Source organism: Anomalospiza imberbis, chromosome 1, assembly GCF_031753505.1.
Source record: "Anomalospiza imberbis isolate Cuckoo-Finch-1a 21T00152 chromosome 1, ASM3175350v1, whole genome shotgun sequence".
Lineage (NCBI taxonomy): Eukaryota > Metazoa > Chordata > Aves > Passeriformes > Viduidae > Anomalospiza > Anomalospiza imberbis.
In genome coordinates, this window is record NC_089681.1 from 150,978,767 (window position 1) to 150,991,211 (window position 12,445).

General features: G+C 50.5%; 1 protein-coding gene across 1 annotated transcript in view; it reads left to right on the top strand.

Annotated features, from left to right (window-relative positions):
- Positions 1 to 12,445, top strand: part of PTH1R (parathyroid hormone 1 receptor) — an 84,964-nt gene that overhangs the window by 33,639 nt on the left and 38,880 nt on the right. The window contains exon 2 of the mRNA XM_068176382.1: positions 5,542 to 5,647. Within this exon, the coding sequence (XP_068032483.1) occupies positions 5,542 to 5,647 (106 nt within the window). The remainder of the gene's footprint in view (positions 1 to 5,541; positions 5,648 to 12,445) is intronic.

Below are 12,445 nucleotides of genomic sequence, written 5' to 3' on the forward strand. Positions count from 1 at the left end.
CTATCCCAGGTTTCCAAGTTGCAGCAGGGAAGTCATGCCAAGATTTTGCCTCTCTCCCAAAATTCCTGGGCTGCCGGAGGCCACGGAGTGATCCTGTGTTGATTTCCAGTCAGGGCTGATGGAAGGTGAGGGGTTGGTGTTTTGGAAGGAGGAAAAATCAGGAAAATGGGGGGGAAAAAAGGGGGAAAAAAGGAATCAATCCCAACATGGGCTGGAGCAGCTGCATTGGGATTTCAGTCAAACCTTGGGATAATTCACCTATGGGAAGGCTGGAATTTGGGAGCAGGAGCTCTTTTCCCATTCCTGGTGCAGGCAGAGCTCCCTCTGATCCCAGGGGAAGAGAAATTCCTGCGTCTCCAGCTCATTGCTCCCAAATCCCTGCTCCCAAATTAATCTTTTCCTCCCCTCCTCCTGAGGCAGAGGACCAAAAACTTTGGGATAGTCCAAAGGGATAAGGCAGGAAATGGGAGAAGCTTTGCTGGGCCTGTGGGAAACTGAGGCAGCATCTGCTTTCCACATTCCCAGACAGAATTCCTTGGGGAGCTTGGAGTCACCAAGGTGTGCAGGATCTGAATGTCTGGAGTTCAGTAAGACAAGATCACTCAGAATTCCCAGGTGAATCCTGAGGATGTTTTGCCTCTTGAGGGATATTCCAGGTTTTCACCTGGAGCAGGGAGGTGCAGGACCATGGAGGCGCCACAGGTAATCCCAAATCCTGGCTCCGCTTCTTCAGGAGACTTGGAGTCACCTCCACAGGTCCCTTTTGGCTTGAAAAGCTGGGCTTGAGGAGGATGAGGACTTCTCCAGGATGACCAGGATGGGATTCCTGGGAATATCGGAGTCATTTCGGTTGGGATTAATCATTCCTGAAGCATGGAATGCCATGGGTGTTGCTGATGATCCAGAAATAGAATTCCAACCCCTGCTGATCCCTGTGCACCAGCTCCATGCTCCGATCTCTGGGAAGAACATCTCTGCTTGGGCAGCCCGAGGGGAAATTATGGGAATCTTCTCCTTGCTTGGAAGTTGATTTTTCCATAGCTCAGCCTCTCAGGTCCCACCTCATTTGCTCCAGGGAAGCAAACGAGGGAAACAGGAAACCCTTTGGGACTGACAAATCTTGTCCCAAAATTCCTGTTCCTGGAAAGGCACCACAAATCTCAGTTCTCCTGGATAAATGGCACGTGCTGACTACAAATTGTGGATTCCAAATCCGTGGAAGTGCCCAAGGCCAGGTTGGATGGGGCTTGGAGCAGCACCCTGGGATAGTGGAAAATGTCCTTGCCCAGGAAATGGGATGATCCTAGAGGTCCCTTCCAACCCAAACCATTCCAGAATTGCAATGTTTTCCCTTTCCCCTTCTTTCTCCTGCACTTCCCTTCCCCTTCCCAGCGATTCCCTAGTGCTCTCCCAGCAGATCCCATCATTCCCTGCCCTCAATCCCAACAAATCTCTTTGCCTGGAGCTGCTTTTTGAGTTGCTGCCAGGGAAGTGGCACAGCAAGGACCCCGTTATTCCCCAAAATGAAGCCCATAAACAAGGATGACCAAGACCTCCCCAGGGACATTTGAGGTTTGCTTTTGTGGCTGGGACATCAGCCAGGGAATGGAAATTCCAGAGGACATTCTCATCCTACCCCACAGGCTCCAGAGGGGCAAGGAAAGGGGGGGAAAGGGATCCAAATTGATTTTACAGCCTCAGGATAAAGCTGTTGTGTCCCCCTTCCCTTTGGCATTTCTGCTTTCTCCGGACAATGAGAGAAAAGCAACATTCCCAGATCTTTTCCCCACGAGGATCTTTTATTTTCCAGCAAAACCTAGCAATGGGAAGAGAGAAGGGGATGATTGAGCAAGAGGAGCAGGTGGGATTTGATTGGAAAACCAGGAAGCCCGGGGAGGAGCCTCCATCCCTTCCAGGTGCTCCTGGGATTTCAGGAACGAAGGGGAAAACATCCCTCGGGATAAAACTATTCCTTGGACAAACTGCATGCCAAGGAACTCAGTGCAGGAATTTCTGCTGAGGAAATTTAGGGAAAGCTGATTTAAAGGGATTTGCTGGCGGTTTTTAGAGGGATTAAGTCAGCAGGGACAGGATAACCTCGACCTCTTCCTCGAAAACAGCTGGATTTGGGAGCTGGACCCATCTGGGACAATTTCTGCCTTCCCTTGGATGCTCCTCTTGCTCCCAAAATTCCCATCAGCAAAAATTCCTCCTCAAAAATCTTCTCAGTGCTCCTGAGTGGCCAATTAATGAGGAAGAAAAAAAGAGGCGGGGGCAGAAATCCCAAAAAAGGATTATCCAATTTATTTCAGGTGCTGGTTTGAGGCAGGAATGAATTCCAGCTACTCTGGGCAGGAAAAGACCATAGGAGGAGCTCTGAGGGAATAGCTCAGGTTGGTAAATCCCATCCTGGATATTCCCAGTTTTTCATCAAGGCAGGGATTATTGGGAAAAATATATCCTGTATTTGTTCCTTTCTGTTGGATAAAGGGTTTTACCAGGATGAAGGATTTTGGAGGGGAATAAAAAGGTGAAGGCATGTGGGAATTTGATAAAAGAGGAGGGAATTGTTGAATATGGGAATCTTGATGTTTTGGCACTGGAATTCACTGGGATGAAAAATTCCCAGTGCCTTTTATCTCCTTTTTCATTGTCCTGAGCAGAATGTGCAGGGAGTTCATGGAATAAATGGAGCAAATTTTGGAATTAATGTGGATTTTGGGATTCTCAGCATGGCACACGTGGCCTTAAAAAGAGAGAAAATCCATGGATATTGATGAAAATATCCCTTTTTTTGGTCAATTTTCCATCTTAGCCTAATTCCAGGAAGCAACAGTTTAGGAAAAAAGGTGACACTTGATGGCTGTCACCTCCCAGCTTTGGGGCAGTTTAGGACATTCCTGCCCCCAGAATTTGCATCCAGGCTCCAGATTTTCCCATCTCCTGCTGGATTTGGGCTTTGCTCATTTGTCTGATCCTGGTTGGTATTTGTTGGGATTTTTCAGTCCTTGCTCTCTTCATCTGAGTCTCAAATCCTGCCACTTAGGGATTAATTTCCCTCCTCTCTCCATATCCTATGGACGTCTCATCCTGGGGCCTCCATCCCTGTTTTTCTCCCACCCAAAGGGATCCAAATCCCCTCCAAAGCAGCGGCTGCTTCATTCCCAGCACTACCCACTCATTCCCAAATCCTGAAGCCCCACATGGGCACTTCTGGAAGTGAAGCCACTTCTTTTGCTGCCTGGGAATCTCCATATTCCCAAAAATTGGCACAAATGGTTTAAGCAAGGCCATCCCCCAACATTTTATTTGGATCAGGTGGTGGGATTGTTTTTCCAAGGGAAAGCTTTGCCCAGCCAGAGCCAAACGTGCCTTGGATCAGAAAGTTATCACAAGTAAAATATTCCCATGGATTCCTTTCACCTTGGACAGCCGGGCTGGGAAGAGGAGCAGAGGATTTAATTTTGCCTTAAAATCAGGAGATCCAGGGCAGGAAAATCCAAGGAAAATCAGGAAAATGTGCAGTTAGGGGGTTGAAATTCCTCCAGCAGCTGGAAGATCCAAAGGTGTTCCAGGTTTTCGAACTCTGGGTGTTTGTGCTGTCCCACCTGCTGTCCCTTGATCCCAAATCTGAGGATTCCAGGGTTGGATAATCCCCAGTCCCTGGGGATCTTTCAGCCCCATGAAGGCACTGGAATATCCCCACAAGGGTTGGGACAGAGGGGATGCCAAGTTCCAAACTCCCAGCTCCCAGCCTGGTTTTCCCTGGATTTTTAATGGGATTTATCCAGCACCATTCCACCATTTTACCAAAAACTTCAAAGAATTGATGTATTCAAACACCAGGATTCAGTGAAAATCTCTAGCTTAAACCATAAATTTATTTACATTCACATTTCCACCCCTTTGACCAAGGAGAAGCCCACAAAGTCAGGTCCTAAATAGATTGGTTTTTTATCATTTAAACCATTCTTTGAGAGGAGAGGAGGGAATGTGGGGTCAGTTTTGGTGGATTTTTTTTTTTTTAAGGATAAGAGCAGGTTTAGGAAATCAAACCTGAGCTGAGCTTGGAGCTCTGTCTCTGCCCAGCTCCAGGCCCAGCCCTCGGAGATTTTTCCCTTTTATTTCTGGGAATGAAACTGTGTTTTCTGCACATCCCTCTAAGCACAGTCAGAGCAGCCGAGGACTGAGCGTGCTTGGGATGAATCCCTCGGAATTCCTGAGGTCCCATCCCTCTAAATCCAGCCTAACTCCTCTAGCTTTGGCAGAATCGCTCCGGCTTTGTACAGATCCGAGCGCCAGCGGGAGCTGACCCCAAGCTTTTCTGTTCCCAGTCCAAGCTGAAGTGAGGGATGGTGCCTTAAATGTGGACAGGCCAAACATCTGGGAAGGGCTGGAATCGTTCCTGTTAACGTGGACGCGGTTTGGAAGTGACTCCCGCTTGTGAAGGGTTTTCAGCCTGGATTTATTCCAAGGACACGAAAACCCAACTCCCGTTTTACTCCCGGCCCCTTATCAGATTTAACTCCACAGCTGCGTGTCTGTTGCCCCCGTTCCTCTCCCTGGGAGCCCACTGGGAAATCGAATCCCGGTTTATTTGGGAGCTGGGATTCATTAACCCTTGTTATGTCATTTGGAGGGAGTTTGTGTCAGGAGTTAATTGGCCCTCAGCTGTTTCCTGTTACTGTCTTGGCAAAGGGGGGAAGGAACCTTGATTTGGGATAGGGGTGGTTTGGGGAGTGCAGGGAAATCATGGGATGGGTTGGTTGGGAGGGATCTTAAGGATTATCTTAATCCCATCCCATTCCATGGGTAGGGACACCTCCCACTATCCCAGGCTGCTCCAGCCTGGCCTTGGACACTTCCAGGGATCCAGGGGCAGCACAGCTGCTCTGGGCACCCTGTGCCAGTTCCTCCCGACCCTCCCAGCCAGGAATTCCTTCCCAAGATCCCATCCATCCCTGTCCTCTGGCAGTGGGAGCCATTCCCTGGGTCCTGTCCCTCCATCCCTTTTTCCCAGTCCCTCTCCAGCTCTCCTGGAGCCCCTTCAGGCCCTGCAAGGGGCTCTGAGCTCTCCTGGGGCAGAGGGTGGGGAGATGCTGTCAGCTCCCAGTTCTGCCTGGGACAGATCCCTCCACACATTCCTGGGATTCAGGCAGGATTTTATGGAGCCTGACGCCTGTGGATGAAATCTCCGTGCAGAGGAGGAAGCAGCACAGGAGGTTGTAACTCCTAAGAGGAGAGGGGTCCTTGGCATTCAATTATTTCCTAGGAATGTTTTCCTCCTGGATAGCAGCCTCATCCCTGCAATCTGGGATGCTCCATCCCAAAACTGCTGCTTTCATATATGAATGTGCACAATGGGGTCAGCCCCAGCCTGCGCTTCCTCTGCCACCTCCATGGATGGTAATTCCATGGAGGAGCTGCTCCTCGGGACACAACTGCACAGCAAACCGGGATTCCCAGGGTGAGGCCGAGGAAATTATGGATGCAGAGGAGGGTTTGGAAGTGGAGTTTGACCTCTCTGTCCCCTCCTTGCAGGTGGATGCCGACGATGTCATCACCAAGGAGGAGCAGATCTTCCTCCTGCTGAAGGCCAAGGCCAAGTGTGAGCGTCACCTGAAAGCCAAGGTGCCCAAGGTGCACGGTGAGTGCTCCCAAATTCCGGGGCTGGATATAGATCCACCCCTGCTCCTCCCAGCCTTTCCCCTTAGCCCCACATGCTGGGAGCAGGGAGGGAAGGAAGCACTTGGAGCATCCCAGCGAATCGTTTTTTCAGGATAGTCCAGGGGGAGGAGGTTTCAGTGCGAAGTGTTGGAAAGCAAAGCTGTCCCAGACTTGTTCTGCTCTAGAATTCCAAATGCCTAGGGTCCAGGAGGATGCAGAAGTTGTGGAATTATAGCCCTGGTTGTTATACCCAATGCACAAGAAAGAGCACCAGCCACCAGCTCTGCCAGGATCACAGAATTCCAGAATGGGTTGGGTTGGAATGAACCTTAAAGATCTGTTCCACCCCTCTGGGCAGGGACACCTCCCACTGCCCCAGGCTGCTCCAACCTGGCCTTGGACACTTCCAGGGATCCAGGGGCAGCTACAGCTGCTCTGGGAATTCCATCCCAGCCCCTTCCCACCCTCCCAGCCAGGAATTCCTTCCCAAGATCCATCCATCCCTGCCCTCTGGCAGTGGGAGCCATTCCCTGTGTCCTGTCCCTCCATGCCTTGTCCCCAGTCCCTCTCCAGCTCTCCTGGAGCCCCTTCAGGCCCTGCAAGAGCCTGTGAGCTCTCCCTGGAGACTTCCTTTCTCCAGGTGAACATTCCCAGCTCTCCCAGCCTGGCTCCAGCCCTAGAGCAGCTCCTAGGCCTCCTCTGGACTTGTTCCAGAGGAAAGCCACTATTCCAAATCCCAAAAATCCTTTGCAGCCAGTGATAGGGAAAACAAAACAGCACTCCAAGGCCTTTCTCCTTCCCCACTCTCTCTCCTCGGAAGGGCCCAAGCTCAGCTGAGCCTCTTCCTCCCATTTCCTTTCTATTTTGGGCTGGAAAATTACTCCCAGCTGTGGGACTAGTGGGGAGGAGGAAGGAGAGAACTCTCTGATGTGGGGAGTAAAGCCCTCACCCACTGCTGGCTCCTTCCCTCACATTCCCAAGTGTTAATTCCTGAGGGACCCTTCAGTCCCCGGGGTGGGTGTCCTGTGCCACTTCCTCTATTTCACAGGAAAACGGGACAAGCCACGATGTTCCTGCACCTCGGCTTTCCCTTCCCTCGGGGAGTGCTGTGGGAAAGGTCCCCAAATCCAGCTTCACCACCTGCCCTCCCGGTGCCTTTGGAAATGCCAGCAAGGGCCATAAAATCCAAGCTTTCCTTTGATTCCGAGCCTCCTGTTTTCCATCAGCAAACCTCAAGCCACATCCTCTGCTGCTCCTTTGTCCCCTCACCCCGTGCCCAATTAACACCTCGTTAATGAGCACATGTGTGAAGGCATTTCCTGCTGGTGTCTCGCTGCCCACCCGGTCCTGCTCTTGCACCCCTTTTCCAGCTTTCCTGAGGCAGCATTTGGGATTGATCCCCCTTCACTATGGGCAGGGATGGGGATGTGATTGACAGCCCGATTTTGGGCTCTTTCCCACGGGCAGAGCAAAGGAAGCAGATCCCAGGGATTTGGAGATCCCGTGATTTTGGTACTGGTTGGAGACCTGGATCTGGGACGGGAACGAAAAACTTCCAAGATCCGATGGTTTAATCCTATGGACCAAATCCTGCCCCTGGAAAAAGCTGTCCTGAGCTCCTCAGACCCCCTGCTCCATCCTCTACAGCAAATCCAATCCCAAATAGTCCAAGAGGAGGAATCATCTGGATTTCAAAGCTTTGGAGACTTCACTCATTAGAGGAAGAGAATTGGATCCAATTAATCTGCATTAATCCAAAGGCAGAATGAGTTCCCACTCAACTTTTCGCAAGGAATGTTTTTTTAGGATTTAGCACCCCATAAATTCCCTTTAAGACTTCCCAAACAAGGCAGGGATTTGCCAGACTGCCCCTGAGATGGTTTAAGGAGTTTGTGGTCCCAACAAAGAGTTTTCCAATTTGGAAAAGTTATTCCCACTTTTCAGAGGAGCTGCCATCCACAGATTTTGGGATTTCAGATGTCCTTGGACACAGGGAAGGTGGTTGGGTCCGGTGCTTTCATCCTTGGATGATCCAGAATTTGGGATGTGGTGTCTGTTTTGGTGATCAGAGACATCCAGACCTCTGCCCTCCTCATCCAGAGGGAGGATCTCATCCTGTTACCTCTTCACTCACTGCAGATCCCAAAGAAAACTCTGGAAAGGGCAACAGTCCTCACCATTATGATGCTCCAGCTCCTATTCACAGATAGGATTTAAAAGGAAAAATTTCTGAGGAAAAGTAGGGTTGGTTTGGAGCAAAATAAATCCTGGATGTGGTTTCCAGTTGACCCACGGTCAAATCCATGCTGGGTTTGTCATTCCAAAGGGAAAAGGACAGGCCCACAAAGAGGCAGCAGTTTTGGGGAGATCCTCAGGAAAACACATCCCACAGTTATCCAAGGATGAGATTTCTCCAGCCTTTCTTAAGGAGTTGTTTGTGGTGAGGGATAAGATCCATGTTCAGCTCCGCTGGAAGGGATCTTCCTGGAGAGCCAGAATCCCTCTGGGATCATCCTGGAGTAACTCCAATCAAGGGCCAGCCCTGCCGACAGCCCAGCAGTGTTGGATGTTTGGGAAAGGAGAAAGCTTCCACTTAAAATTCCTGACCCAACTTGAGGACTTGAGGGGGATCTCTCCTGGGAAACTCCTCCCCACAGGGGTCATAGGAAAAGAGTCTTTGACCCCATTCCAGAAAGTGGGAACATGTCCTGGCTGGCAGGGTTGATATTCCAAAGAAAAATCTTAGGGGACAAAAAGGTTAAAACCCTCTAAATTTTCAGACTTTCTTCAGCCACTGTTTATGTGTAAAAACTCCGAATTCCCCTTTTTTCACCCCCTAAAAAGGTTAAAATTCTGTTTTATGGGAAGATGAGGTCCTTCCTCTCCTCCTGGAGGGCTCACAGGGATCCTCTGGCCCCTGGCCACCTCCCAGGTGTCACTGAGCCCTGGCTTCTGATCCATGTGGCTCCCACATGGATCTGTGCCATGAGAAGCCGTGGCTGAGCTGCTCCGGGAGATTCCAAAGAGCCCCGGCAGGATTTGTGCGTCATCTCCACCTTTGGCTGAGGCACTGAGGGCTGGAGACCCAAAATACGAAACCAAAAAAACCCAAAAACCCTTCCCCCACAAGCATTTGGTTTCCTCCTTTTCTCTTCCCCCACTCCACCCCCCCCCCCCCCCTTTTTCCTTAAATTTTTTCTCCAGATGAAAGCCTTTGGTAAAGAACAGGAAACCCAAAAATGTCTCTTCTCCCAACACAAATATTCCATCCCAGCCCCGGTGGGCAGCTGATGCCACCCCAAAGTTAAACCTGGAAGGGGATGAAGTGAAATTCCCAGCCCTGAGCCATCAGACCTGACTTTTTTTTTTTTTTTTGTCCATGAATTAAAAGCTTGTCTTTGCCTGGTTTGGAAAAGGAGATGGGACATTTTGTGGGGAAAGAAGAGGGAGTTTTGCACAACCCTGTCATTAGCAAAGGCCATGGCCAGCCCTTTCTCTGAGCCCGAGGTGTTGCAGCTCCAAACTGTGTTGTTTTATTAATAAATAAACCTGTTTTCCCAGGAAAGGTGTTATTTTTAGTTGGGAATCTGGGTCTATTTACCTGGGTTGTGCATCCCAGTTTGGTTTCACTGTCCCTAAAGGACCTAGAGCTGATTCCAGGCTCTTGCTTGCCTTGAGAACCCCCAAAATCTGCTCCTGGTTTCCTCTCCAGAGGGTCCAACACCATTCCCTGATGCCAGGAGCTCCAAGAGGTTGGGAGAAGCCTTAGATACCTCAAAAATTAAGGGAGACAGAAGCATCCTAAGCCCTAAACACCCTAGCCCTCTATAAATACATAATTTCTCCAGCTATTTCCATCTTCTCCCAGTTTCTGTCCTCAGTCCTTGCAGATGTGGCCCAAATTCCACAAAAAAACCCCAAACCATTCCTTGTGAATATATTCCCAGCACAGTTTTGGCTTGGAAGAGCTGTCACTGCCCCAGTGGACACCATCTGGGGGGTCAGCATGGACTAGGAGAGCTTCTAGGATGGAATTATGGACCAGGAGAGCGTCTAGGATGGAATTATGGACCAGGAGAGTGTCTAGGATGGAATTATGGACCGGGAGAGCTTCTAGAATGGAATTATGGACCAGGAGAGTGTCTAGGATGGAATTAAGGACTGGGAGAGTGTCTAGGATGGAATTATGGACTGGGAGAGCTTCTAGGATGGAATTATGGACCGGGATAGTATCTAGGATGGAATTATGTACCAGGAGAGCTTCTAGGATGGCATTATGGACCAGGAGACCTCTGAGAATGGAATCACAGACCAGACTGTTCTTCTGGAGTATGAGGGAGTTCATAGTCATCAATATGAACTGTGATGGACTTGAAGGAGCTGGAACTGGGATGTGGCCTCTACCTGCAAAGTTTTATGGGCCAGGGGCTCCAGTCCACAGAGCAGCTAAACAGAGCTTGGAACTCATGGGAGGAACGGATCTTGGGAATTACGAGAGGCACAAGTGGTCTGTGGTTTAGATTTGTAAAGGAACACAGAGAAAGGGTGGAAAACATTCCAAAAGGCAGCTGAACTCTAATGCTAATTATCAACCTTGTTTTAATGATTGATGGGAGTGATAGTTTTCCCTCTCAGAGGCAAGCTGGAGGGGATTGGAAGGACTGGAAGTGCTGGAATGAGGAAAGAATTGGATGTGCCAGCAGTGGCAGGTAGGGAGATCCCAATGGGATGTTGGATGTTGAATTTCTGCTCCTGGGTTTTGAATCTGGGAGGTGGATGGGCAGTGTCCAGATGGAAGTGGCTGGTGAGGTCAGGAAGGTGTCTCCAGAGCTGAGTCATGGAATTGTCTGGTGGCCTTGGGACTGGGGTAAGCCAAGACATGTTGTGACATGGAACAGCTCCTGGCCCATGTCCATCCCCTCCAATGTCCGTTTCCTCCAGGGCTGAGTATGGAAGGGGTGTTCTGTCCATGAGACACTGGGTGAAGAGCAGCAAAGGCCTTGAAGCAGTGACAGAGAGAAGCTGCATCCACCTATGGCCGTGGAACTTCTGGAGTGGGTCCAATGGAGCTGAGGAAGGGCCTGGAACATCTTGGTGCCCAGGAAAGGCTGAAGGACCTGGGGCTGCTCAGCCTGGAGAGGAGCCCCAGCTGAGAGAGGCCCCAGCCCTGTGTGTCCCTGGGTGTCCCTGGGTGTCCCTGGGTGTCCCCATCTGTCCCTGGGTATCCCTGAGTGTCCCTGTCTGTCCCTGAGTGTCCCTGTCTGTCCCAGTCTGTCCCTGGGTGTCCCTGTGTGCAGGGAGGGGCAGAGCAGGGCCAGGCTGTGCTCCAGGGCCCAGCGATGGCACCAGAGCCACTGGCAGGGACTGATCCCAGGAATTTCCCCAGCACAGGAGGCAGAACTTCTGCCCTGGGCAGTGCCCAGCCCTGAGCAGAGACCAGAGAGGCTGTGGGGTCTCCTCCCTGGGGATATTCCAGAACTGTCAGGATGTAATCCTGAGCCCTGCACTCTGGGATGGCTCTGCTGGAGCAGCTGATCCATTGTGGTCCCTTACAGCCTGATTCTGTTGGATCAGTGAGAATCCCACTCCTCACATCCTTCCAAACTGTCCAAACAATATCCACAATATCCATATCCACACACAACCAGGTCACACAACTGGGTCACACCCCCTCTTCCTCCAGCCACACCCTCCTATAGACCAAGACGGCCCCAAAAGCAGCCCCTCATCTTCCCTGCCCTCACAGCCAGGTTCAAAATCCATCTGCAAAGCCCTAAACTTAATTCCTGCCCCTCCAAGCCCCCATTCCTCCCTTTTCCTATCCCAAAATTGTTTCTCCCTCATTCCTATCCCAAAACAATTCCTTCCCTCTTTCTATACCAGAACAATTCCTCCTCACTTCCTATCCCAAAACAATTCTTTCCCCTTCCTATCCCCAAATGATTTTCCCCCCTTCCTATCCCAAAACAATTCCTCCTCTTTCCAATCCCCAAATGATTTCTTCCCCTTCCTATCCCAAAACGCTGCCTCATTTTTTTTGGGTCGCTCCTCCCCGCCTGCTTCTAATGCCCCAAATGTCCTTCCCGTAATGGAGTGACCACAATCACACAGCGTATTCCAACTGTGGTCTCCCGGGTGCCGGAATGAACTGGGCTTATTTATATTCCGTGCCCCTGGATAAACACCTCGAGCCCGTGTTTGCATTTGTGCAGCTGCCAAGGAGCCTCGCAGATGGTTTGAATGCGTTCTCCACATGCAAAGTGTCCCGTTCCACCTGGAACGGGAATTGAGGCTGGGGGAAAAGAAAGGAGCAGGAAGGGAAAGGAAAAGGGGAAAGGAATAGGGGCAGGGAGGAGGGAATGACTCTCTGTGCACCCTGAGCAGGGATGGCCCAAATTTGCTCCTACTTTTCTCTCTTCTACCAAAGCAACCTCTTGGATTCTGGGATTCTGAATTGGCTCAGGTGGAGGAGCAAAATCAAGGAGCAAAATGAGGGATGCATTTGGGGCAGCCCCTTCCCAAAGTGTTCTGGGATTGGCCTTCCTGCCTTCCAGAGGGAAATCCAGCCGCAATGACATCCAGGAGTGTTTTTGCTTGTTCCCATCTTGGAATGACTTCAGTTTTCACGTCCTGAGATTCCATCCTTCAACAGGAAAGGATTGATCCAAGAGATGTCTTGGTGGACAAGAGCCAATGGGATCCTGGAGGGACCCCATGCTTGCCTCCAGGTCTCATTTCTTCAGGAATGTCATCCAAGAGAGTTTTTGCTTGTTCCCAT